Source organism: Stenella coeruleoalba, assembly GCF_951394435.1.
Source record: "Stenella coeruleoalba genome assembly, chromosome: 4".
Lineage (NCBI taxonomy): Eukaryota > Metazoa > Chordata > Mammalia > Artiodactyla > Delphinidae > Stenella > Stenella coeruleoalba.
The window spans coordinates 102,875,396-102,902,894 of NC_137149.1; the positions used below are offsets into that span (position 1 = coordinate 102,875,396).

The 27,499-nt window shown below is 44.9% G+C and overlaps 1 protein-coding gene across 1 annotated transcript in view; it reads left to right on the forward strand.

The window, feature by feature from the left end:
• PARM1 (prostate androgen-regulated mucin-like protein 1) overlaps positions 1-27,499 on the forward strand; it is a 100,271-nt gene that overhangs the window by 56,556 nt on the left and 16,216 nt on the right. The window contains exon 2 of the mRNA XM_079920433.1: positions 7,845-8,540. Coding sequence (XP_079776559.1) covers positions 7,845-8,540 — 696 coding nt within the window. The remainder of the gene's footprint in view (positions 1-7,844; positions 8,541-27,499) is intronic.

Sequence of the window (27,499 nt, forward strand, 5' to 3'; positions counted from 1 at the left end):
AAAGCCCACTCTATTGGCCCACACTAGAGAATGTATTATGGGAGACAGAGGAAAACTGGTGCTTGATTACCTTACAAACATGAGGCCCAGACTTCAAAAACACCCTTGCATTTCCCAGTACAATACAGTGGGATGGTTATAAGGTTGGCCTGGAGCCCGACAGTTTCAGGTTCAAGCTTCGGCTGTGCCACGTACTAGCTGTGTGACCTTAGGGACCTTGCTTAACTTTTCTGATCCTCTGTTTTGTCATCTGTGAAACCAAGATAACAATGGATATTACTATTGAAGAGATGATGCATAGAAAGTGGTCAGCACAGTGTCCTTCATAGAGTCCTCAGCTCATTCTCTCATTCATATATAGGTATATATTTGAATTCCTACTGTGGATCAGACCATGAGGATATGTGGTGAGCAAATCCACTATAGTCCCCGCTCCATGTGACTCTTAGAGTCTAAAGGGGGAGGCATGCATTAAACAAAGCTTCCCATAAGTGATTACCTAGCTACGTGCCAGTTTCAGTGCTATGAAGTTAAGATACAAGGTGCTCTGAGCACACAAAGGGTTGAGGCTGGAGGAGGGGGGTGGATTTAGCAAAAGAATCAACAAAGGCCCTTAAGCTAACACTAAAGGATGAATAGGAGTAACTCAGGCGGGCGTAAGAGGGAGAGCTGTTGAGGCAGAAGGACTAGAGTACAATAGAAAGCTGGTTTGGGGCTTCCCTGGTGGCGCAGTGGTTGAGAGTCCACCTGCCGATGCAGGGGACACGGGTTCGTGCCCTGGTCCGGGAAGATCCCACATGCCGCGGAGTGGCTGGGCCCGTGAGCCATGGCCGCTGAGCCTGCGCGTCCGGAGCCTGTGCTCCGCAACGGGAGAGGCCACGACAGTGAGAGGCCTGCGTACCGCAAAAAAAAAAAAGCTGGTTTGTTCTGGGATCTGGTGGGGAGCAAGGCTGAAGAGGCAACACTGGGCTTGGGTCACAAAGAGCCTTCTAGGCCTCAGTGGGGATGTGAAGTTGTATCCTCTGTGCAGGCTTCCTTTCCTCCCCTCCACCCTCAAAGGGGAGCGACATGGTCCAGTTGGCCTTGACCGTTAGCAGTTACTTAGCGTGCAGACCTTCAGCAGCTGTCGGGCCTCTGCAAGGCAGGCCTGGCGTGATCCCCCGAGACCGCAGGCCAAGGCACCACTCGGGCTGACTTGGCCGCCCAGGAGAGCACTTGACTGTGTTTTGATCGAATTTCACCGAATTTGCCAAAGCTTTGTCACATGTTTTCTCAGGCACTTGACAAGCCAAGGGCAGGAGAGGACATGCTGTGGGGGATTAGGGGGAGAGAACAGGTGAGCAACACAGGTAATCAGGCCATCTGGGACTCTGGCACTGACCCAGTTTGCTACTCACAAAACCCAGGAAGAAGTGGCAGTTCAGGGCACTCATTATCCAGCGGCTGCCAACGTTGCAGACCTATCTTCCTGACACCCAGTTGGGCAGGAGGCAAGAGCACATCCACAGAACGCAGACTCTCCACCCTGGAATATCCTGTAACTCCCCTCAGCACTGGGAGAACTCGCCTACCTGTCCCAGCCATCAGCCCCCAAATCTCTCTTCCTAGCAAGGCAAGAAACCCGGGCTCAAGCCAGACCTGTTTTTTTTCACATATCAAAGGATAGTACACATGGAAACAAATAGTTTTCTATCCACCTAAGCATCTGCTTTTCTTCTGAGCAACAATCTGGCAGCTATGCTTACAACATAAAAGCTTTAATTTGACCAAACTTCAGGAAAGACTTCCATTTGTAAATTTACAAGGAGGAATTTCAGATTAAGTTGGCCCTTATACCCCTAGATCTCTCATTTGGGCCAAGTCTGAGAGATTTCCTTCTTTGAGTCACTCCATTTCAGGCACGTGAGCCTGTCACTGCCTGGGCACGGACACCATGTCTGGTAAAGTCACCTCTAATTTAGCGGTTAATGGGTTGAATTTCTTTATTCTATTTACTCTGCCATTTTCTCAAGGAAATATTAGAACTAATTCTTTTCTTCAGAAAGTAGCTGTACTTTGGAAGGTGTATGGGGCACTACATTATTTTTTGGGGGGGTTGGTTTTGTTTACTTTTAATGACTTTTTGGAAGTATAGTTGATTTACAATATTGTGTTAGTTTCAGGTGTACAGCTAAGTGATTCAGTTATACATATGCCTATTCTTTTTCAGATGCGTTTCCCTTATAGGTTATTACAAAATGTTGAGTATAGTTCCCTGTGCTATACAGTAGGTCCTTGTTGGTACATTATTTTAACTTCTTTAGCTGTGCAGTCTCACATGGGCTCCTCCTTGCTTATTCTATAATGGTGGTTGCTAAAGTACGTTCTACCGGCCTTTTTGAGGCTGGGCACAGTGTGCTGGTGGGGAATTCTAATTCTGACCCTGTCTCTACATGATTCTTTCCAGGCAACACTGCCCAACTTCTTCTCTTAGATGTGTAAGGTCAATTACATCACTTCCCCTCCCTGTGTCTCTTCCCTCATTTATCAAATGAGGGGCTGTAATCATGCATCACTTAGACCCTCTCTAGCTCTAAAAATTTTTTTGAAATCCTGGGATATATCCTTAGCTGTTTGAGTTAATCAATTTTGTAGTCCTGTGGAAACACGGGTCCTACCTATGATAAAGCAGAAATGATATTTCCTCAGGCTATCTCAGTGATTCTCAATGTTGAAACCAATGGGATGGCATTTGGAGATGGAGTTTTTGGAAGTAATTAGGGTTAGATGAGGGCGGGGCCCACATCATGAGATTAGTGTTCTTATTAGAAGAGACACCAGAGGGCTTTCTTCACCACCCCCTCCCCCAAGCACATACCAAGGAAAGGCCATGTGAGGTCACAGCTAGAAGGTTGCCACTTACAAGCCAGGAACAGAGAGCTCTCACAAGAACCTGAACTGGCCCACATCAGACTTCTCAGCCTCCAAACTGTGAGAAGCAAATTTCTATTGTTAAAGCCACCTAGTCTATGGTACTTTTTTCTGGCAGCCTGAGCCAACTAGGACAGCAAGCATTCTCTAGGATAGTCATGGCGCCTGAGCCTTGGATATCTTCATGATGAAAGTCATGGCGCCTGAGCCTTGGATATCTTCATGATGAAAGTCATGGCGCCTGAGCCTTGGATATCTTCATGATGAAAGTCATGGCACCTGAGCCTTGGATATCTTCATGATGAAAGTCATGGCGCCTGAGCCTTGGATATCTTCATGGCGCCTGAGCCTTGGATATCTTCATGGCGCCTGAGCCTTGGATATCTTCATGAAGACCAACCCTCATGTACTCAGAGCAATATGGAATGTATCATCGAACAGGCAAAGCAGAGGCTTTTAATGCCTTGTCCAAGTGAAGATGAGCAGCGTTGTCCCACAATTTCTATGCATTGCTGTTTGTTAGGAGTCGCAATTATCTGAACGAGACTGCGAAGTACTTTAAATGAGTACTAAATAGGTGGCCACGGGAATGACCACGTCAGTCCTCTTTGGAAGCAGGAAGGGTAGGAGTTATAAAAGTATATGAGTCAGAATTAAACAAGAAAATGGATGTCTCCAGCCACACAACTAATTCTTGCAGCATGTCATTTTCAGCACTATAATGATTTCCATAGTACAGCTTTTAGCTCCACTGGAAATGACAATGCAGGTGTCGCCCTGAATATCATACACTTTAATGGCATCTGTGTAGTCTCATCCTTTCAGAACCAACTCAAATGTCATCTCTTCTGTGACTTTTCTAAATGTCATTTGAAAATGACTTTGTATATTTTTGCATTCCACAGTCCCCATACAATATTTATTCATCTTGCCTTGGGGCTCCCAGTGCAACTTGCTTGTAATTCCATAAGATGCTTATCACATCATATTACAGAAAGTTGTGTGTCCTTTCTGTTCTGTTAGATAGTGAACTCTTTGAGGGTAAGGCCATGGACATAGAAGTTACTCAATAAAAGCTTGAATGAATGAATGAAGTCTTGCTCCTTTGCATATGACTCATTCTTCATTCATCCCAGAATTCCAAAGACTCTGACTCAGCTGCCAGACTAAGGCTCTACCTCCATCTGCCCACCTATTATATGATACTAGAAACAGTAGTTAAACATTGTCTCTTTTTTTTTGGCCTCAGAATCTTTAATGAGCTATGAGAGCTACCAGGATGCAAAGCCAGTATGCTCTAAGGTCACATATGAAGATTTGATATTTTCATAATATTTGTCCCAACTGTTGTTTTGTCCATATTTCAAAGACCTCTTGACCTATATTCATCCTGAAATTGTTGACACTTCACAGCTCCCAAAAGTCAACCACAGAAACATGGACTATTATGTGACTTAATTTGGGAGGTGTGCCCCCAGTTTACTAGGAGAGTAACTTTCCTGTAGTTTACGGTCTTGACCAACACCTTTAAATAAAATTAAACCAATCAGCTTGGCAGGGGTCAGGTGAAAGCCCATCAGAAATGAACACGCAACATCGCTAAAATGATAAGCCACTGGAAAATACAGTCAGTACACAGAGAACTTTTCAGGATCCCATAGATGGATGGAAACTGTCGCTTTATACACAGATATCATGAATTAGCTAACAAAAGTCCCTCTGTCGTGATACTTACTGATTAAAATGTAACTTCCTCTCAGAAAAAAAAAATAAACCAATCATTTTGATAACCATCCAAGTGTTAAATTCAGTTAAATATTGAGAAAACTCTGTTTTCAGGTTAAATTCTATAGCACAGTTTTCCATCAGCTACTGAGTCTGTCATGCAGATGAATGAAGAAGTGAGCAGATCTTATCCCAAATGCTTACATCCCTCTGCATTCCTCTTTTCTCCCTTCCTCTGTGCGAAAATCTGGCCCATTTTTTTTTCCCTTATGAATCTTGATCATGTTTGGCTGTTACCTATATGCTACCCCCAAGGAAATCTCCTCAGAGTTTGGAGAGTTAAATAGTTGAAGACCTAACAAGACATCAGGCATCAGTGTATGTTGTGGTGGAAGGACAGAGGTTGACATTGTAAGCAAGTTTCCTGCCTTCAAATAACACCAGGTAGGCAGCCAGCCCCCAGGCAGCTATGATGGATGTGGCCATACTAAGTGATGTGTTGAAGGGAGTAGAGAAATACTGGGGTATTGTTTTAAATAAAGTTCCTAAGTTAATTCATTTTTCCACGCTCCCTCTTTACCTCCCTCCTTATCTCCCTTACTCTCTCCTTTCCTCTCTCCTTCCTTCCTCCCTCCCTCCCTCTCTTCCTTCCTTCCTTCCCCCCTTCCTTCCTCCTTTCCTCAAGTACTTATTGAGCAATTATGATGACCTAGGCACTCTTCTAGGCTTGGAGGAAACAGCAATAAATAAGACCAGGTCCCTGTACCCTCATGGAGCTTACATTCTGGCAGAAGAGAGGTAAATTAGGCAAATAAATAATATGTAGTTTCAAGAAGAAACTATTTTATTTTATTTATTTTATGAAAAATAAAAATGAGCAAAGGGTGTGACAGTTCCTCAAAAAATTAAACGTAAAATTACCATATGAACCACCAATTCCACTTTTGAGTATATAGACCCCAAACAATTGAAAGCATGGTCTCAGACAGATATTTGTGTACACGTATTCAGAGCAGCATAATTCACAATAGGCAAAAGATGGAAGAAACCCAAGTGGCCATCAGTGGATGAATGGATAAACAAAATGTGGTGTATACATACAATGGAATATTATTTCGCCTTAGAAAGCAAGGAAATTCTGGCATGTGCTGTAACATGGATGAACCTTGACAATATTTTGCTAATAAGTGAAATAAGTCAGAAACAAAAGGACAAATATCGTATGATTCTATTTATATGAGGTACCTAAAGCAGTCATATTCGTAGAGATAGAAAGTAGAATAGTGGTTTCCAGGAGCTGGGGAAAGGGAAGAATAGAGAGTTATTGTTTAATGGGTACAGGATTTCAGTTTGGGAAGATGAAAAAGTTCTGGAGATGGATGGTGGTGACGGTTGAACGATAGTGAAAAGGTACTTAGGGCCAATGAACTGTACACTTAAAAACGGTTAAAATGTTATGTATATTTTAACAATAAAAAAATCAAAAAATCTTTTAAAAAATAAGCAAGGGGAAGGAGTAGGAATGACTTTGGTTAGGACTGTCTGGGGAAGGCTCCTCTGAGGAGGAGCTGACATTTGAGTAGAGATCAACTAGAATGATGATGAGAACATGGGATGATGACATAGGGGAGTAGTTTTGGATTTTGTTCTAAGCACAACCTTGGGAAGGTTTGGGTCAGTTAATCTGATTTGCCACTTTAAAATATTATACTGGCTGCCATGTGAAAAGTAGACTGAAAGGAAGAAATCTGGAAGCTAGAAGACCAATTAAGAGACTGTGGCAGGGCTTCCCTGGTGGCGCAGTGGTTGAGAGTCCGCCTGCCGATGCGGGGGACACGGGTTCGTGCCCCGGTCCGGGAAGATCCCACATGCCGCGGAGCGGCTGGGCCCGTGAGCCGTGGCCACTGAGCCTGCGCGTCCGGAGCCTGTGCTTCGCAACGGGAGAGGCCACAACAGTGATAGGCCTGCGTACCGCAAAAAAAAAAAAAAAAAAAAAAAACTGTGGCAGTTGTCTAGACAAGTGACTGGTGGCTCAGGTGATGTTGAGATAATAAGGGAGGTGATGAGCAGAGACTGGATCGGGGTATCTTTTTAAGGTAGAGTCATCATGATTTGCTGATGGATTGGATGGACGAGGGGCAGTGAGGGAAAGAGATGCATTAAGGATGATATCTGGGTTTTCAACTGAGTACCTGATAGGTCTTGCCATCCACTGAGATGGAAATGACTAGAGGAAAAGCTAGTTGGGGAGTGGTAAGGGGTGTGGAGAGGCAATCAAGAGATGTGTTACATAAAAAGTGAAATCATAAACTCAGGGTCTAGCAGAGTGCTAGTACATAGAAGCCATTTATTAAATACTTGAATGAATAAATGAATGAATGAATGAATGAAACTGAATGGGTAAATGGAGGTAGGGAGGAACGAAGAAAGGAAACTAACTCTAAATTTTACAAAATATGAAAGAGAATATTTGGCGAAATGACTTGATGGTAAAGACACCAGGCTAGAATTTGGGAGAACTAGGTTCGAGTCTAAGAAAATAGTTCCAAACTTCAGATTCCTTCTTCCTGTCAGCTTTTAATCTGGGACCTCCCCCTTTACTCCTCCACAGGAAATGTGCTCACAGCTTTATTCACCCCGGTGGACAAGCCCATAACCCTTGCATCCCTGTACGAGGTTGCGGAGCTCACAACCCTAACAGGGAGCAGCCAATCAGTGAGCTCCTACGGCAGGGGACAGCCAATCAATGAGCTCCTCTGACAGGGACGAGCCAATCAGTGAGTGGTTGGCTTTGCACTCACCAACCATGCCTTTTCCCCACGCCCATCACACAGGCTGGGCATCCCCGCAAGCATTGTGCAACAGCTCCCTCGACTGTCCAGACCAATTCTCATAAAATCAATTCCGCAGAGTGTCTCGGTTTTTAAGGGCCTGGCTTTCAGCAAGCAGAAGACAAGGTTAGTTCATGCTGTGTACTGGCTGGACTTGTGTTGACCGATCCACTAATTGCTCCTGCAGAGCCTTCAGGCTGGTTCCTACTGATAGTCACCAAGGGAGGAGAGAGCAACAGTGGGAAGAAACTATTTTTAAAGTCACCTTCACAGTTACAGAGGCACAGTGTAAAATGAGAAAGACGTGAAAATACTGTAAAACGGCCTCGCCGCGCAGGTTTTCACACATTAACCACCTTTGTACTGGCTCTTCTACAGGACTGAGGCTACAGAGCGCGTCTGAATCAGCCCTCTCGCCTGTTTCTCTTCCGGCAAAGAGCAGCCCACCAACGGCCTTCTCTCCGCAAAGCCCTCCCGCCTCCCCTACCGGTGGAACACCTAGCAGCTCGGTCCTCCCAGATACAGCATCGGCCCGGACATCTCCATCCGCCAAGAACGTCTCCACAGAGCCCAGAGAAGAGGAACCCACCAGCCCAGCCTCCAACTGGGAGGGCACAGACACAGCCGCCTCACCAACAAGCGGTGGGGTCCACTTAACACCCACGCTCGAGGAACACACTTCAGACACTCCCGAGGCTGGGGTGGCAGCTACAGGGTCGCAGCCCCCCGTTGAGTCTCCCGCACTCACCTCCCCTCAAGCACTAGCCTCATCACCTTCACCCCCATCAACCTCACCACCAGAGGAGGTTCCCTCTGCCCCTGTGAGCACCAACCGTAACTCCGCTGAGGCCAGCACCAAGCCCACAGGAGCTCTAACCACATCAGAGCCCCCAGCGGAGGAGCACATCTCTGGCCACGTAGCCACTTCACATGCCCCCGCCGAGCCAGTGCCCACCGAGACCACGGCCCAAGCAACTGTGCCCCCCAGAGTGACCTGTATGCTGATAGACACGGAGACCACCACTGCCCCCCCCGGGGTGATCATGCAGGAAGTGGAGCATGCGCTAAGTTCAGGTGAGTCTCTGGCTAGAACACGTGGCCTTGATGACACTGAGGTGCTAAGTATGACGTTCAGTTGACCAAACACAACGGATTAAGTTTGAATGTTGGAGTGCAACACCTAGCTGAATTATAATTCCTAAGAATTTCCACAAGTGCAAACTTCACTTTTAGTCTCTTAATGATTTCCCCATGATAGTTCATTAATTGTGGCCAGTCTTTATCATTTGTCTTCACGTACGTCTTCATCTATGTAAACCAATGAGACTGGTTAAGCAAAGGCTTTGGGTTGAGCTTCCTAGGTTTCAGTTCTGGCTCCTGACCTTGGGCAAATTACTTCATCAGGGTGCCCTTATTTTTCCTCATCTGTAAAATAGGGATAAAGAAAGCTGTATCCTACATGGTTCTTGTGGAGATGAAATGAAATGACATATAAAGTGCCTAGAATAGTTCCCGGCAGAGAGTAAGTACTCAGGAAATATCAGTTGTTATTATGATTTTGCTCGATGTATTAATGCAGTGTTTACCTCATGGAAACAGTCAAAGAAAGTAGGGCGGGGGGGGGGCGTGGAGAGAATGTGCTTATTCTTCAGAGTCACTGATATATTTCATGGGAAAGACAACAACTTTTGTGGAATGTCACGTTTGTTTTTATTCTCCCAGCAGCCCTGTAAAGTTAGTATTATTTTTATCTTGATTTTACAGTCTTGGAAATTATGATAGAGAGAGATTTAGGGTCTTTTCTGAGGTCACATGCCTCTGACATTGAGGTGAAGTCTGGAAACTTCAGGGCATTGGGCAGGAAAAGGCCTTAGTAGGAACATTTGGCCTCTTGATTAAGAAACAGTGAGGTGAGAGCAGCCAGCAGATGAAGGGGAAAATGGAGCGTTAGGCCCTCGCCTGAGTCATCTTGCCAGGGGCCACGGACTCAGAGGGGAGTATTTGGGACTGAGCCACACAGCACCAGCTGGGGTCAAAGAAATGGCTGTGACCGAGGAGAAATTAACATCTTTTAACAAATAACTGATAAACAACCATTACGAATGGAAACTCTGGTACACAGTGGAGGTGGGGAGAAACAGAGCTCAGATTAACAAGACATAACTCCTCATGGAAGAGCTCACAGTTTACTAAGGGACAAGGTTCCAAAGAATTGCAAATTCTTATTTCAAAGGCCCAGTATCAGTGAGAGTCCCAACAAGAGAGAGAGATGCAATCAAACTGGGCTAAAGGAATGAATTACAAAGGTACAGCTGGTGGTGTATAAGAAAACCACAGGGCATCATAATTGCAGAGCTGTCATGAGTCAGACCTAGGAGGAGAGAATAGTAACCAGAACCCAGAAGGAGGGTCTCGTAGAATAGACCACCCTGGGAGGAGTCGGGACTCTTGGGGGAGGGGCACAACTAACTCAAGGTTAACCTCTGGGAGTGAAGGGAATCTATACTCTGCCCTCCCTCTCCCCCCCTACTCTGATATGCAGCCAGAAGCCAAGGACAAGGAAGCCCATTGTGGTGCATACTGTTCAGCCTCCTGGAGGGCAAGTCAGAGAGCAAAGTGGAGAAAGGTGGAGAGTGGATCTGCAGAGGCAAAAGGAGGGAATCCGGCACTCGCAGTCCAAGCATAGCTTCCTCTGCGTAGCCCCGTCCCCATTAGCGCCCTGTTTGTACCTCCGGCCAGTACTCAGCACGCTGTGTTTAGATGTGTGCTTTCTGTCTTTACTTTCTGCCACATCCCCACTTTCTGTCTGATACTTTCCATGCTGCCAGCATGCAGGGAATATCTCAAGAATGGACTCGGTACCTGGAGGAGAGTGGGTGTTGACTTCGGGTCCTCAGGTCTGTCCCTAACAAAGGTGCCATCCAAGAACAGGCTTGAGGCAGTGGCCCCATCTCTTCCCTTTCCTCGTTCAGACCTCACCCACCACCTGCACTACTTTCTCAGTCTTCTAACTGGTTTCCCTTCCTCCACCCTCTGCCCCCTCCAGGATACCGTAGACATGGTGGATCAATATACTGAACGCAAATTCTGAGCTTGGCATGCAAGAGACTCCCTAATGTGGCGTAACCTACTACTTTTTCCAAGTCCCTCAGTTTCATGGGCTAGATTATCCAAGACAGCCCTGTTCCACTGTTCTGGCTTGTGTTTTCGACCATGTGTCTTGATTTCCTCAACTCAAAGCCAGCAGGGCTAAGAGACACAAAATTAGTGACAGAACTGGGTCATGGACCAGAACTTTATAGTTCTAGGGAATATGGCCCCCAGTAAGAACTCCAGGGTAAATGAATGAAGGAAAGATTGATTGACTTGAGAGGAAGGTGTGACAGGTCAGAGGGAGATCACTGAACATGGCCAGTGTACATTTCATAGACCCAAGGGGATTCATCCCTTATGATCTATTAAATCGAAGAATATTTATTGTGCAGCCACCAGGACCTGGTGCTTGATGCAAAGAAGTATTAATAAGCGTAAGACCTGTCCTCTGAGATGTTACAGTTTGAGTAAAAAGAAAGGACACAAGTAACTCTTAACACCACTCGGTTTCTGATCTGAGAATGAACCAGGGTGGGTGGGAGGATCTTTGAGCAGATGTGATACAAGCGATTCATTTCAAGGGTGAAGAAACTGCGTCCCAGAAGTTTGGAGTGACTCACCCAAGGTTACACCGCCCAGTGGTAAAGCTGGGCCCAGAGCCCAAATCCTTTAAACCACCACTGGGTCTTCTTTAAGCTCCAGCATCGCCGCACTGCTCCACCATCAGCCCAGCAGACTAGGCAGTACCCTGTGACACTGTGCTCACAGGTGACTATCTGCAGATGTTTTTGTTTTAGAGACTCTTGTGCTGCCTTCATAGCGGCAGTAATCATACTGCACTTTTGTTGAGCATGTTGTCTTCTTCTGTATGAGTTCACATAGCATATTTCTATAATCCAAGGACTTGTCCATTCAACAAGTATCCAGACATAGTCACCAATAAATAATTCAAAAACAAGGTAAATGTTATGGGAGTTAGATTTGACTGGCGGGATTAGGGAAGGTTTCATGATAGAGGGAGCACATGAACTGAGTTGTAGGAGATGAAGGGAATTGCAGCCCGAGGAGAAGACAGGGCAGGGGAGATTCAGGCACCTATGTGCTGCACATACCTGGGTGCAGAATCCAGCCGGCAGTTGCAAGCACGGAAATTGCTCTGGTCGGGGTATCTGGTACCCTCCACACTGCCAGCTCTGAGGGTTAATTCTTAGTCCTGGCATACCCGGCCTAGCAGCAGCATTTGACACGGATGGTCACTGCCCTCATTTTGAAGCACTGTTTCCACTTGACCTCCAGGACAGTCTCTCTTGGTTCGTCACACTGCTCCTTCTCCGTGTCTGTCACCTTACTTCACCCCCTCACCTTCCTACACTGGAGCACCCCAGGGCCAACACTGTCTTCCTCTCCCCCAGCTCTCCACACGCACGCTCTCCTCTTCTCCCCACAGTCACTCCTGAGATGACCTCATCACATCTCGTGACTTAAACCAAACGTAAAATAGATAGCTAGTGGGAAGCAGCCGCATAGCACAGGGAGATCAGCTCGGTGCTTTGTGACCACCTAGAGGGGTGGGATAGTGAGGGTGGGAGGGAGGGCGACGCAAGAGGGAAGAGATATGGGAACATATGTATAACTGATTCACTTTGTTATACAGCAGAAACTAACACACCATTTCAAAGCAGTTATACTCCAATAAAGATGTAAAAAAAAATACAAAATAAATTTTTAAAAAAATGCCATCCACATGCTGATAGCCCGGAGATGTAAAATTCTGTCCCTGTTTTGTTTCATTGAACTAAAGACATGTCGACACCCAGCTGTCAGCTAACTCATGGTCTCCACTTGGGTGGCTCTTAGGCATTTCAGATGTCATACGGATCAGATGAATTACTGATTTCCTCACCCCTCCATCCAGTCCTCCCTCAGAAACTGTGGGATAATCCTAGACTTCTTTCATTCTCTCACATACGCTGCATCTGGTCCCTCAGAACCCAGTTTCTTCTCACCCCTCGGTCCTCTCTCACATGTGGGACTTTAATACCCCTGTAACTGATCTCACTACTCACCACACCCTTGCCGGAGCGACCCTTTTCAAAACCCGGGACAGATCCTGTCCCTCCTCAGCTCTAACACTCCATTCGCTTGCCCTTCTGAATCAGAGTAAGAGCTGAAGTCTGTGTCATGCCTGCGGTGCTCAGCACACTCGGAACCCGCCCTGCCTCAATGCTCTCACCTGCTTCCACTTTCCCCAGCAAACACACTGCAATCTTACGGCTTCTTGAACAGACCGCAGACACTCTTGCCCCAGGGCCTTTGCACTTACCATTCCCTCTGCCTGAAACATTTTCCTGCTGGGTCTTCAGTGGCTCGCTCCTTGTCATCAGGAAGGACTTTGTGCAGCTGTCATCTCCTCAGGAGCCTTTCCTCATACCCCTCTCTGAAACAGTAATCGCATCGCCATGGATCCCTTCATCCTGCTTTACTTTCCTTTTAATCACTTACCACTTGCTGACATCATCTCATTTATTTGGTGAGTAGGTGTCTGCTTTCTGCCACTAGACTGTCAGCTCCATGAAAGCAAGGACGTTGCTCACAAACGGGAGGATGTAGGTTACATCCCCAACCCCTGAGACAGAGCCTGACACATGGTAGACTTGAAATGACACTTGTTGGATAAATGTATGAAAGAGGCAATCAGCCAGTACCAGGGAAGCTATTTAATCTCTCTGAGCCTTGGTCTTCTCACCAATAAAATGGGATAAGGGTAGTCTCCAAATGATGGGGTTATTAAAAAGTTTAATTGAGATAAGAAACTAAATACCCCTGTAACTGATCTCACTACTCACCACACCCTCACCAGAGAGACCTGGCGAGGGTCTATGTACAGCATAGTGACTGTTGAGCTATGACTCTGTTGATGTCTGTGCTTGTTATTTTGCTATTATTTACCACCATCAGCAGCATCATCATTATGGTTATTATTTTGCTATTGTGATTGCTATTGTTACTGTGTTTATCATAATGAAGTCCGCCCGTCATCTTCAACGAACTCTTACTGAGCTCGTGAGTCAGGCATCTGGCTAGACAGTGAAGATTTGGCCATGAATGAGACAGTCGCCACCCTTGTGGAGTTTACAGTGTCGCGTGTACCCAGCATGGCAAGTAGCCTGTGGATCCCAGGATGGAGTGTGGAGGAAGATATTGCAGAAGAAGCCGGAATGAAGATTTCAGGACAAGTGTTAGAGGACCCTGAGTAACAGGATGAGGCAACTTACTTTACTTGACAAGCCATTGATAGTCACCAAAGGCTTTTGATCAGAGGCAGAACGTGTTCAGAATTATACTTAAGAATATTCAACTGGCAGGAATCCATGTACGTAAACTGTAGGGAGTTCAGGACTGGTAACACGTAGACCGGTTTATACCTGGTTTCCGGTTGGCCGTTGTCACTGACAGACCATGTCATTTAGCTACTCTGACTTTAAGCTCTCTTCATTATAAACTGAACACAAGAGAGACAATCTTCCAGGGGTTTTGTTGTTGTTGTTGTTGGCTTATCATACCACAAAAATTGTTTATTAGAATTATCCAAGGCAGAAGGAATGAGATTCACGTTCATATGGGGCTTACTGAGAATATACGTGTTCTAAGAACTGGGCTCGTGACTGGCACAGGTAGCCCTCCATCTAATCTCCAGAACATTCCAGCGAGGTGAGCTGGATGGTGTATCTCTGCTGTAGGTGACAAAACAGGCACAGAGAGGTTTAGTGACTTAAGTCCTCGCTTGAGTGACCAGGCTAGGATTCAAATTCAGTTCTCCTGAGTGACCCGAAGTCACGTCTTCCTTCCACTGAACCCATCCTAGCTGAATTCGTAGGAATGAAAAGTTGGGAAGGACCTACGGCCTCCAGACCTGCTGTGGGCATGAGCCACATGGGATGTTGTCAAACTCCCAGGGCTGCCAGCTGGGCCTGAGGGGTGGAGCTTCCCGATGGGAGGAGAAGCAGGTGGTAGCCGCAGCCATCCGAAAGCGGCTGTGCAGAAGAAACGGGTTTTCATTTTCGTTTTTCAGTTTTTGTTTTGCTTTTAAAGGAAAAGAGAGAGAGATGTGATGTGTTAAATAAGGATCGTCTGGGTTATTAAATCAGCGCTCTTCAAGGGTGGAAGCCGTGACTACAGTATGTTTGCGACATCCTGAACTGCACTGAACGGTGCTGTGTGAACGCTTAAGGGATAAACTGATACTGCACACCAAGTGATACTCGAATCGTCCCCGATTCCTACATATGCGAACTTTAAAATTGTAGTCACTCGGCTTGTTGCAGACTGGGTATTCTCTTTTGTCTATAAAATCCAAGTGGCCCCTGGTCTTATGCTGTCCTGTGCTTTCCATTACAAAGAGAAGGACTCTTAATTGTGAAAATGGGTGAAGGCCTTTGAACTTTAATTTGCTAGTCTGACTCCAGATTTATTCAGGACAAACTGTGCTAATAAATACCCTGAAAGAAATGACACCAGGCAGGCACAGATATCTAATCCTCTCTGCATCCGTACCTGCAAGGGACTTTCAGCTGTCAAAACACCTCCTTATTCCAGACCAACTCTTAGGATAAATATAGATTTGAAAAATGAATTAACTCCTAGAAAAGGGGGAAGAATCATTTTTAAAGTATACGTAGAAAGATTTTAGGAGTAAAAATATATATATGTATTGTAAGTAATACAATAGTAAGTTAATGACCATTATATTTCGATGATCTATTCAAAATATATTAAAGGGGGAAATGAGGATTTAACAAAAAAAGTAAAAGAGCGTTAAACATTTATTGATCAGATTCTTCCAGATGGCCCAAAATATATCAGAAAGCAATAATCCTAAAAAATATTGTATCTATCCTAGACTCAGTTTTACAAATATTAAATCATGACATGCCCAGGCCTGACCTCTAACAGTGAATGGTACCAACATCTTTTAGTCCAATCCTCCTTCCTTCTCTGTGTTCTTTCCATCACCGAGAACTGTTGGTTTGAACTCTTAGTAGGTCCCAAATTCACCCACTTCTCTTCACTCTCATTCTCATGTCAAAGCTCCCATAATCCCACCACATCTCTCTTTTCCCATCACGCTGGCTCCTATCTTTGGTCCACGCGGACTGCAAGGCTGACAAGAGTATGGATTATAAATCCTCCCTCACATTTTTTCTTTTGTGCCCAATTCTTTAAACTTAAGCTAAACCTCTAAGCTTGCTTACAGCAAGTAAAACTCCCATAAGGAGCTCCAACTGTCAGATAATATTTCAGGTAAAAAAAATATTCTAAATTCTTGTCTCTCCTACTTTTATTTCTCCTTTGGTTTACTTTTACTGCCTAAATCTTAATCTGGTTTTAAAATATTTCCAAAATATCCTTTGAAAAATATATGGCAAGGTAATAAAATCAGCTAGTTACCATTGGTATTGTTATCTAGTAGCAATGCAACACCATCACATACTTTGTCTCACCTTTCATTACATTTAGAGACTTTGTCTCCACGGAACACTTTCTTTTTTCTGCTTCAGATATTTTCACTAGTCACATATGACTAAAGTGATTTTGGAAATACTTCACTGAGAAAGTGGAATTTAGCTTGTAAGCACAGCTGCTGATATCCTAAATGAATCTATGGCTTGTTGGCTCACTGGGAAAACTGGTTGGAATATTCCCGATTCCATATCCAGACTGAACTTACTGTAATCTTCTGACTCAGAAGAGCATGTCTTTTTGTTCAAAATAATAACGGGAAAGTGAGAACAGATCAGCACTAACCCATTGTCTTCCTCAGAAAAGGTTCTAGAACTCCCCCCCTGAAGTGGGTTGAGTCAGGAGTATTGCATGAGGAGAACACATAATGGATACTAAGTTGATATTGTCCTCGGTATGCCTTGTTCTCTGGTCCTGGGAAAGAAAAATATCGGCCAGTAAGAGACAGAGTTTTATTTCACAGTATCTTGCGCTTTTATCATCAGACCCACAGGCCTCTTCAGGGATAGAACACGGGCTCAAAATTTAAGGTGAACTTAGGTTAAAGTCATAAAATCTCAAAGTCCATGAAGTGGGCCATCAAAAACACTTTGCCGTATTTCTGTTTGGTGAAATTATGGCGTCATTTCAAAGCCAGGCTCTAGGAGGGTAAGCATGTTACTTGTAGTACGAACTTCGGCATCAGACTGCCTGGTTCAGATCTCACCAATGCCATTTACTAGGTGGATGACCTGGCAAGTTTATTCATCGCTGAGTGTCGCATTTTCCTCATCTGTAAAATGAGGGTAATAATCGTACTATAATTGCCTTATAGGATTCTTTTTAGAATTAAATGAGACCAAGTCTATAAAGAGTCCCTTACATAGCACTAAATAAACGTTGGCTGCTCTTATTACAGTTGGGTCCCTAATTCTCAGTGTGGTTACCAGCAAGAGTTTGACTCTTCTAGACTTTGTGTTTTGTTAACTTGAAAAAATAAAATGTTTGTGACAACACTTCAAGACTCCCAAGAGGATTATTACTGTAAAGATTAGGTAATCAAGACCCATTTTAGCACCTGCCTATAACACAATACAGAAAAGGATAATCCAAAAAGTGTGAAAGAGAAAAGCAACTATGTTCACATTGGAAATAGTAGCACTTTCGTGAAACTTGGAAAATCCAAAGATAAGCGTTGAAGAGTGCATACAACTAGAGATTTCTAGCTGGGAGAAAATAAATCATGGAGGAGGGAGGATACAAAAGCTGAGCTTACGGGATTTTGCCGAGGCTCCACTTGCACCTGAGGTGGGGGATTAAGACCTGGAGGTTGCCTTCTTCCCCTAACTGGCATCAAAGTTTGGAAATTATTTTCTTTCCAAAGTTTTTAACTCTAAAACCTTGGGATCCTGAGTCTGGGAGAAATTCAAGCTTGGTAAATAAAATACAGTCTCCAAAAGCAGGTTCCTACCTTGCCTAGGTGATTAATTACATGGAGGCAAAGCTAAATTAACTAATGATTCTGCAGAAATCCCCAAGTCCTTGGGCTGCAGGAATTATAGTGTCGCTGCCCTTTGTCAAGATGTTGAGACAGGTGACCTGAAACTGACTCTCTGCTCCCCAGCGAGAGTCATTTTTCCATGATAAAAAATGATAAACTTGCACACTGCAAGTTTATCATTGCAAACAGGGTTAGGACTCTGTCTTGGGCCCTAAGAAGTTCCTCCCTTCCTTCTTGCCGTGTCCTTGGAACCAAAAAAATGGCAGCATGGAAGGCCTTACGTGCCAAGGCTGATGAGCCTCAAAGGGGTCTGAGCCTTCACCTGCAGGCTAGATGAGTCTCAAAAAGGGCATATACCAATTTTTCTGGTTTATTTTCCCCTTCAGTATTGTTTTATCTGTGGTCATGTCTCATTTTCATCACTGGAATACTGAAGACATAGAGGAAATACTAAAGAGAACAACCAAAAAACCTTCTTTTTCTGTCTTCATGCAGGTAAATGGCACCTGCGATACATGATTCTCCCCTCTCTATGGGGAATTTGCAAAGGGATGACTTCAGAGTTGAGATCCCCAACTTGGCCCCTTAAGTTGAAAGTCAGAGGCTACAAAAGGCTGACTTCTCAGCCTACACATACCTCCTCCTTCCCACTGCCACACAGCTAGTTGTCCCCAACTGGAAAAACCCCAGGTTTTCAGAGTTTCCAGTATCTTTTTTTTTTTTTTTTTTTTTTTTGCGGTACATGGGCCTCTCACTGTTGTGGCCTCTCCCGTTGCAGAGCACAGGTTCCAGACGCGCAGGCTCAGCGGCCATGGCTCACGGGCCCAGCCGCTCCGCGGCATGTGGGATCTTCCCGGACCAGGGCACGAACTCGCGTCCCCTGCATCGGCAGGCGGACTCTCAACCACTGCGCCACCAGGGAAGCCCTCCAGTATCTTTTTGATACTCTCAAGGCTAATTGCATTAAAGATACTCCGATAGCAGAGAGATGTCAGGATTTCTTTCCCTCTTTCTGATTTGACTCCTGAATAGAAATATCTTTGTTGTTCAGTCAAAGGATTTGATGACCTAACATGATACTGCTCACCCACTCACACTATAGATCAGAATTTTCACAAGAGGAGAAGGAGACTTCTCCTCATCCAGGACAAACAGTAGAGGGGATTCTCTGATCTTTTTTTTTAATTATTCCCCAGAAATCTCTCCAACACTGTCCCTCCATCCCTCAAGAGGTCTAGGGTAGGTCTGACTCAGAGCTGAGATCCCCACTCATGTCAAGGTGTGGTTCTCTCAGCCCAGAACAGGTTATAATTCAGCCCAGGCTGAATTACATTTATTATATAAGGTAACTTTCAAAGAGTTAGGATAGGCTTATAAAGCCAGGCACTTTGACTCTGCCCTGCAGGAAAGAATGAGAAGCAGAAACTGACACGAAGCATGTTTAGGGACAATCATCAGGGCTTAGCATCATGGTCTTAGAAATACAGTCTCTGTTCATGTCTGCACTGCTACCCCAGGGGTTGTAAGTCAGGACAGCTGTCCCTTCTGTGCCACATTTCCCCTGTTTTGGCCTCCACCAAGAAGCAGTATTCATGAAGCTGCCACATTCCCTAAAGTAGTGACAGGTGTTGACACTGGCCCTGATGACCCCGACTCTCTGCCCTCCATTCTTCCTGGCCTCCTCCAGGGGAACTGAGGGCTGTGATCTACCCCCAATCCAGCATCTCACCCCGAGTTTCTTTGTGAAAATTTGGTTCGTGGGAGCAGTGTTCCCAAAAGTATGATTTAAGTCCCTACACAGGTAGTATGCAAGAGGATGAACCTTTTTCATTCTAATAAATCTATGTTTTTGTTTCAGTATGAATTTGAAAAAAAACTAAAATAACACATCAAACTCATGATTTCATAGCTATCATTGCTTAGGGTGTGGCTATATGTAGTCAGTATCTAAAGAAAAATAATTTAATTTAAAGACAGATATTAGAGCTTCCCTGGTGGCACAGTGGTTGAGAGTCCGCCTGCCGACGCAGGGGACACGGGTTTGTGCCCTGGTCCGGGAAGATCCCACATGCCGCGGAGCGGCTGGGCCCGTGAGCCATGGCCGCTGAGCCTGCGCGTCCGGAGCCTGTGCTCCGCAACGGGAGAGGCCACAGCAGTGAGAGGCCCCGCGTACCACAAAAAAAAAAAAAAAAAGACAGATATTAAGAAAATAATAGTATCAGTGATGTGGACATGGCAAAAATAATGAGAGTGGTATAGAGATGTTTGAATTTTGAAAACATTGTGGTGACATAGAAGATGGGGTCTTGTCTTTGTTTATTGCCTCAGTTATCAGTGCCTGAAGGCTTTTACTTGGGATAAGACAAAGAGGTAGAAAATTTTAAAGAAGGCAGACCTGGAATTCAAAGGTATCTAGTCCCAGCTCTGCCACTGATGGAGTCTGATCTCAACCAAATCTCTTAATTTCTATGTTATCATCTGTAAAATGAAGGAGTTAGAGGCAATGAACCTTCTTAATTTCCTTTCAACAGTAAAATTACATTATTCCATTGGTCATAATCAGGCTGGAAGCAAAACTTGAGCTTGAGATCCACAATCATTTCGAATGCTAGGGTTGGCTCCGATCTTTTCTGGTTTCAAGTTTCTTCCCGGCTTCAGAGTTTTTATGGATAAGAGATGCCCAGAGACTGAGACCTTTGTAATGTACTTCATGATGGACAAAGCATTTTAAATACACTGTTTAATTAGTAAAAGCACTCTGAGAGGAAGCAAGCGATTCATCAAAGTTGGGCACGTAGTAAACAATAAACATCAGTTGTGTGAATGATTGAACGAATTCTCACTTTACAGGTAGAGATAGGGGCACAAATGAGGCCATAGAGGCGCAAAGGAGCAAAGCGACTTGCCCAAGACTGTTCCGCTAGTGCATGTATAAAGCCAGTCTTCACGCCAGGTCTTCCGGTCACAGAAAGTAGAGAAGCATAAGTTTGGGGAATCCAGCCTCAGAGGTTGAATCCCATTTCTGCATACTAACCAGTTGAATAGATTTTTGTTAACTGCTTTTGCTAAACTCCTAAGTGGAGATACCTACCCCGCTCTGCCTCGCTCAGTGCCTGGCACAGGGAATTGCAGTAAAGGAAGGCTGCTGAGACTTTTATGACCACGATTGTTTTTCTTAATGCTTTTATTACTGTTCTTGGCACAATACTAGAGCTGTCCCCTGAGAAATGTTGTTAAAGACTGAATTCAGCCTTTAAGGAGAGTCTGTTGATAGCATACAGATGTAGGGGTCACCCCTGTTTCGGGAAGAATTCTTACTCCCCGTGGGCTCCTTTTGGTCTAGAGAGCACTGAATGAGAGGAATGCTCCCTGACGTGACGTTGATGGGAAGCTGCTGTGTGGCCGTCAGCTTGTCAGGATGCTATAGGGAAAGGGGATGAGGGGCACTGTTTGCTATTCTTAGAAACCCAGCCTAGTTTACATTACAGGTGTCAAAGGAGAGCTGGGGTTGGGCGACCTAAACAGGTAGTTATAAAAAATTCCAGGTGGGAACGAGGCTTCATTTGTGTTGGGAAAGATTGTGATTGTAAGTGAAGTAAGGAAATTTTAAAACCATGGTAACCGGGAACTGTGCCGACTTGCGTGCCCCGTTTGGCATTGATTACAAACCTGGGCTCCCTGCATCCTTCAAGTACAGCTGATGTGCCTGCAGGAGAGAGAAATGAAGAAAAAAGAAGCACACACTTGCTTGGGTGAATGCAAATCTTTTATTATCTCAACAGAGATTTGTGTTTCTAGTATACATTTTTAACTATATGCTACCCAAGTAGGTAAAATGCTTTTAGATAAAAGCAAAGCCAGTCCCCAAACCAGGGCTTCTGATGACAGGAAGTGGAAAAGTATAGATATTAGGGATCCTGCCCAAGGTTTGAATCCCAAGTCTGTCCACTGACCAATCCGGCAAACTAACTAGCTTTTGAGAAATAGTATAAACATGAAGTAAAAGATTCCAATTGTGGTCATATTTGACTAATTTTAATAAAGTTTACCTCTGCCACTGTGTGAAGAAATGATTAAGCAGTACTTTAATGATTTAAAGATTTGAGGGGTTGGGGCAGCAGAGAGAAGGACTAACACGGAGACAAGCTTGGATTGTGCTAATTAAAAACAGTTCTGTATTGGGCTTCCCTGGTGGCGCAGTGGTCGAGAGTCCGCCTGCCGATGCAGGGGACACAGGTTTGTGCCCCGGTCCGGGAAGATCCCACATGCCGCGGAGCGGCTGGGCCCGTGAGCCATGGCCGCTGAGCCTGCGCATCCGGAGCCTGTGCTCCGCAACGGGAGAGGCCACAACAGTGAGAGGCCCGCGTACCGCAAAAAAAAAAAAAAAAAAAAAAAAAAAAAAAACAGTTCTGTATCATATTTGCATGCAAGCTGTATGCCTTATAAAGGAGTTTTAATTTTGCATCATAACTACTTATAAAGTTCAATTTAACAAATAGCTACACTTTCAGAAGAATTAGTTATTTTTTTTTCTTTTTAATGTCCTTTATTCTTTAATTTCTTTTAACACCTTTACTGGAGTATAATTGCTTTACAATGGTGTGTTAGTTTTTCCAGTATAACAAAGTGAATCAGCTATACATATACATATATCCCCATATCCCCTCCCTCTTGCGTCTTCCTCCCACCCTCCCTATCCCACCCCTCTAGGTGGTCACAAAGCACCCAGCTGATCTCCCTGTGCTGTGCAGCTGCTTCCCACTAGCTATCTATTTTACGTTTGGTAGTATATATATATATATATATATATATCCATGTCACTCTCTCACTTTGTCCCAGCTTACCCTTCCCCCCAACCTGTGTCCTCAAGTCCATTCTCTACATCTGTGTCTTTATTATTCCTGCCCTGTCCCTAGGTTCTTCATAACCTTTTTTTTTTTTTTAGATTCCATATACATGTGTTAGGATATGGTATTTGTTTTTCTCTTTCTGACTTACTTCACTCTGTATGACAGTTTCTAGGTCCATCCAGGTCTCTACAAATGGCCCAATTTCATTCTTTTTTATGGCTGAGTAATATTCCATTGTATATATGTACCTCCATCTAGCTGGTTCTTGCCTAAAAATTTCATTGCTCTCTGTCCAAGTTCAGCCCATCCTCTAGAGAACATCTTCATTCCCACCTCTTCCCTACTCCGGCTTTTTTTTTTTTTTTTTTTGCAGTACGCAGGCCTCTCACTGTCGTGGCCTCTCCCGTTGCGGAGCACAGGCTCCGGATGCGCAGGCTCAGCGGCCATGGCTCACGGGCCCAGCCGCTCTGCGGCATGTGGGATCTTCCCAGACCAGGGCACAAACTTGCGTCCCCTGCATCGGCAGGTGGACTCTCAACCACTGCGCCACCAGGGAAGTCTCGCAGACACATGCGTTCAAAGAGGAAGAATTCCTCTGAGACAGAATGTTCCTTTCCTCTTGGTGACCTTGACTGAAGAAGCCACCACGCTCTCTGAAGTGGCCACCTGCTCCTATTTTCCGTTTCTTACCTATTCTCTAGACGGGAAAGAGGAAAGAAAAGAGTAAGAACATTGAAAAACAGTCCAGAGGTTTTGTTAAAGACTTCTCAAAATAGATCAGACACACACAAGCATACCCAGGAACTTGGTCAAAGCATTTACACGTGCATTCTAAACAAGCCTGACTGATGAATTCCCAATGAGATGTAGTTCGGAAGTCATCCACAGATAGCAGCAAGACACTCACCTTCTTTTATCATCCTGAGAACACCCCGCCGTCACCTCCCCTGTCCCCGGCTCTCTCAGAGCGATAACAACTTTTTTAAAGAGCCTAGGAAAGCTCTTTCTTTCGGAGGTCGTTCGGTTTCATCCTATCACATCCTAATATTCTCATTTTGGGATATGATTGGCAAGTATCCTGCCAAAGAGGTCAGATGAAACGTTTCTTTCATGTTTAAAATGGGGGGAAAAATCCCTCAATGAGAAGAGTCCCCAGGGGAACATTTGAGGTTTGGGAACATTGCTAAGCCCAGGAAGACAGGAGGACACCTTTAGGACAAGTAGGACAAGTGATGCGGAGGTAGTCTGGACAGGAGCAGAGTCCCTTCTAGTGTGGAGGACGTCCTGTGTCTGCGAAGGACTAGCCGAAGCGTAGTAAAGAGAGGCAGGTGTTGGGGGCGGCGGAGAGAGCCTGTAAATGATGTCATCGTTTGTTCCAGGACTGCACGGGCACAGAACAGAGTCGAAGCAGGGCAAGTGATGCCCTCCAGGGAAACCCTCTCCCTCGGGTAGTCTGACCAGGTCCAACCAGAAGCGTGGGCTTCTGGGATTTTGTGCTGGTTACTTCAAGGATATTTTCTGACTTTATTCAGACAGAGAGTCCTAAAATAACTCTCCTCCAGCTCAGTCGTCCATGGGGACTCGCAGGCACACACTGGGGCGGTTGGACCATAGCTGTTAGAGTCATAGGAGTAGATGCCGAGGTAGGACCTGGAGCAGGGGTTCCAGGACAGGTGGAGATGGACAGGTGGAGAGGCTGCTGCCTGGGGACCTTCTTAGCACAGTGACTGGTCTCAGAAACTGCCAGTTATCTTTTTTATTTTTTTTGCGAGTATTACATTTAATCATTCAACATTTTAAAAAATAATTTAAATACCCACTATGGGCTAGAGACTGTGCCCAGTGCGGAGAGTTCAGGGAGAAGGGGGATGAGATGCAAGATGAATATGATTAGAATCTGTCTGGGGAAGCTCAAAAATACAACACAGTGTTTAAGAGAAGCAGACACAAAGAGCTGAGAACACACAACAACACTACAGCTTGCCTGGGGGTGTCAGGAAAGCTTCCCAGAAGGGTTGATATTTCGTTGTCATAAAGAAAGTGTAGGAGCTGGCCAAGCTGAGAAAAGGGCCAGGGATGTCACCAGTATATTAATGATTAAACATGCAAAACCTAGGATGTAGTCCTGGGTTCACATGACAGCTTCATCATTTACCAGCTTATAAAACCTGAATCAAGTTCTTCAATCTCTCTGAGCCTTAACTTGCTCGTCCATATAATGGGAATCATTTTCATCTCATAAAGGGAATTCAATGAGGTGGGAGCTGTAAAGTTCTTGGCCCAGCACCAGACCGAAGTCACCACCCACAAGTGTAGAACAGATCATTCTCTAGCCTGTTCTGTTTTTTTGTTCTGAGCTGTTATGAAAGTGGGGAAATGGCCCCCTGAGAAACGCCGTCAGAGAGACCCAGACTTCAGGGAGGCTTCGGCTCGTGGCTCTCTGGTCAGGCAGAACGTGTTGGCACGGTGGAATATTCTAGCATCTCGGCTTAGAAAATACATACATTTCCTCCGGTTCTCTCTTAATTTCTTCTGGTTCCAGGGCTTCACAGCGTGAATCACACCCAGTCCGAAACTCACACGTGCCAACAGGGAAGATGAGGAAGACAGAAATGCCAGCCACCTCCCCATCCCCCATCCCCAGGGCACTGCCCACCCAGTGTACACACCTTCCTCATAGGGTAGCGCTTCCCTGCCGTAGCCACACCTTCCTCATCTTTCCTCTCCCTGCCCTGCCTCGAAAGACGAAGTACGAGAAAGGGAATTCCAGTTTACTTTATTTTTTATTTCCTTATAAATGGTATTTTAATTTCTGCTATTATAGTAATAACCCATCCTATGACTGACACAAAATGCAGTCATTAATTAATACATTTTTTGAGTTGACTGAATGCTAATGAAAATACAGATAAAAGCAATACCCTGTTGTATTTTTTTTTCTTTTTAACATCTTTATCGGAGTATAATTGCTTTACAATGGTGTGTTAGTTTCTGCTTTATAACAAAGTGAATCAGTTATACATATACATATGTTCCCATATCTCTTCCCTCTTGCGTCTCCCTCCCTCCCACCCTCCTTATCCCAGAGAAAAACAAATACTGTATGCTAACACATATATATGGAATCTAAGGGTGAAAAAAAGGTCATGAAGTATCCAGTTTACTTTAAACAGAACTCCGGGGGAAGTGGCATTTGTTTTCACAAGGAGGAAATCAGGCCTTTTGGGTTCCCGCATAAAGTCCTGCTACCCTCGGCTACTGTCAGCTCAGCAAACCCCTCAGATGCTCAAACCGCGATGCCCTGAGGCGTGGAACTTCCCAGCATGAACTTCCGGGCTGCTTCGGAGGGGGGCAGCTGCAGCTGCCGTGGAGGTGAAAGCGAGCTTAGGACACAAGCCCTCCCAGGCTGGGGGCTGATGAAGCCCTTCTAGTTCCAGAAGACCCTTGCCCCCATGGTGGCACCCTCTGAGAAGAGCTGGTGGGTGGCAGAATAGTTAAGGAGGTGGCCCGAATATTTAAGTACCATCTATTTCACCTCACACGTTTTGGCCTCCTTTGGGGCAATATGAACCCTCAGAAACGCGCCCCTCCGCTCAGCTGCCCTCAAGGGCCCATGGGGGGAATCACCTGCTAATTCCATCTCTTGTTGCATGGCTGTCCTTTGTGAACAAGAAGGGTGGCCTTGAAGAGCCCTGTTTGAAGACTGGTCTACACCCAGAGCCAGACAGCCATCAGTCACATGGAGAGGAAGCCGGTCATTCTACTACTTTCTGTTTCAAAAAAAAAAAAAAAAAACAGCACTTGAGTTGGGGAGCTGCCTGTTTTATCTTCAGTAGAGGTGGTGTTTTAAATATATCCAGTAAATCGCAGAGTTGGAGGAGATCCAACTGCCTAGAGTTAGGGAAGAAACTTTGAAGGACAAACCTATGATTTCCTCAATTAAATGTATCCTGGGGCAAGAAAGAAGGGTCTTATAGAGAAATCAACTATATTCTTTCTCTCCTCCCATTTTTTTGAAAGGAGGAAATTAAATTTAAAGGTCAGTTTTCAAAGCTCCTAATTGCAATCAGTGTACCTTTTTGAATCTTCAAATACCCCCATCACCTTACCTTGCGGTAATAATCCTCATTTCACAAGCTCTTGAAAGAGCTGTTAAGAGGCTTCAGTGAACTTTGAATTGTTCTAATTTCAGCGCAGTTTGGAGGCTGAGAAGCTGAGTGCAGGGTAGAGGTTATCCGTAAGGGGACTGACCTCAAACTTTCTCTACTTGATCCAGTCTTCATATTTGAGTGTTCGGTGCCATAATTCTACCTTGACAATAGTAAAAAGGAAAGAGAACGGTACTGATAATTATACCAATCTGGCCCTAAAGGACTCTAGGAGCAAAGAGATGGGCCTGTGAGTGTCCAGAAGTGTGGAAGCTCTAAAATGGTACATTATGGTCGGTCTGTGTAGACACATCAAGTTCTGGTCTTAGTCTCAATGTTAGCAGTACTTCCTTGGCCTTTTAGAAATTATAACCAGCGGGGGCATGCATGTCTCCTGTGGCCTTCTTTCACCCAAACCTTTGCGGGAGTTACCAAAGAGTTAATGAGTAGACTCATTTGCTTCTTAGCTCTGCTCTAATTCCTTTGGTGGAAGGGCTAATGAGAAGAACAATATACAAAAGCCATTCATAAGACGGGGGAAAAAATAGAAGGAGAAGTGGCAAAATCATCCACAAATAGTAAATCTCCAAAAATGTGGGACAGATCCATCACCTTTGCGATGTAGTTCATGAAAGATGGGCACTGGTCCAGGAAGGTATATCTGGATAGGACTTTAGCTTGGTGCACAGGGCACCTCATTTAATTTTCTTCAAATTATGTGGGCAGGTAGAACAGCTCTTCTTTTCTCTGTCACAGCAGGTGAGTGGTGGATGGGTCCACAGGGTTAAGTAATTAGCCCATAGTCAGACAGCTAATGATAGAAGCACACTTGAATCTGCATATTCAGACTCCAGATCTGATGCTCTTTCCAATGTGTTTAAGAGTCCCATTCATTTGTTGAAGTAAAAAATAATTTCTCAGTGGCCTGAACGAGTAAATGGG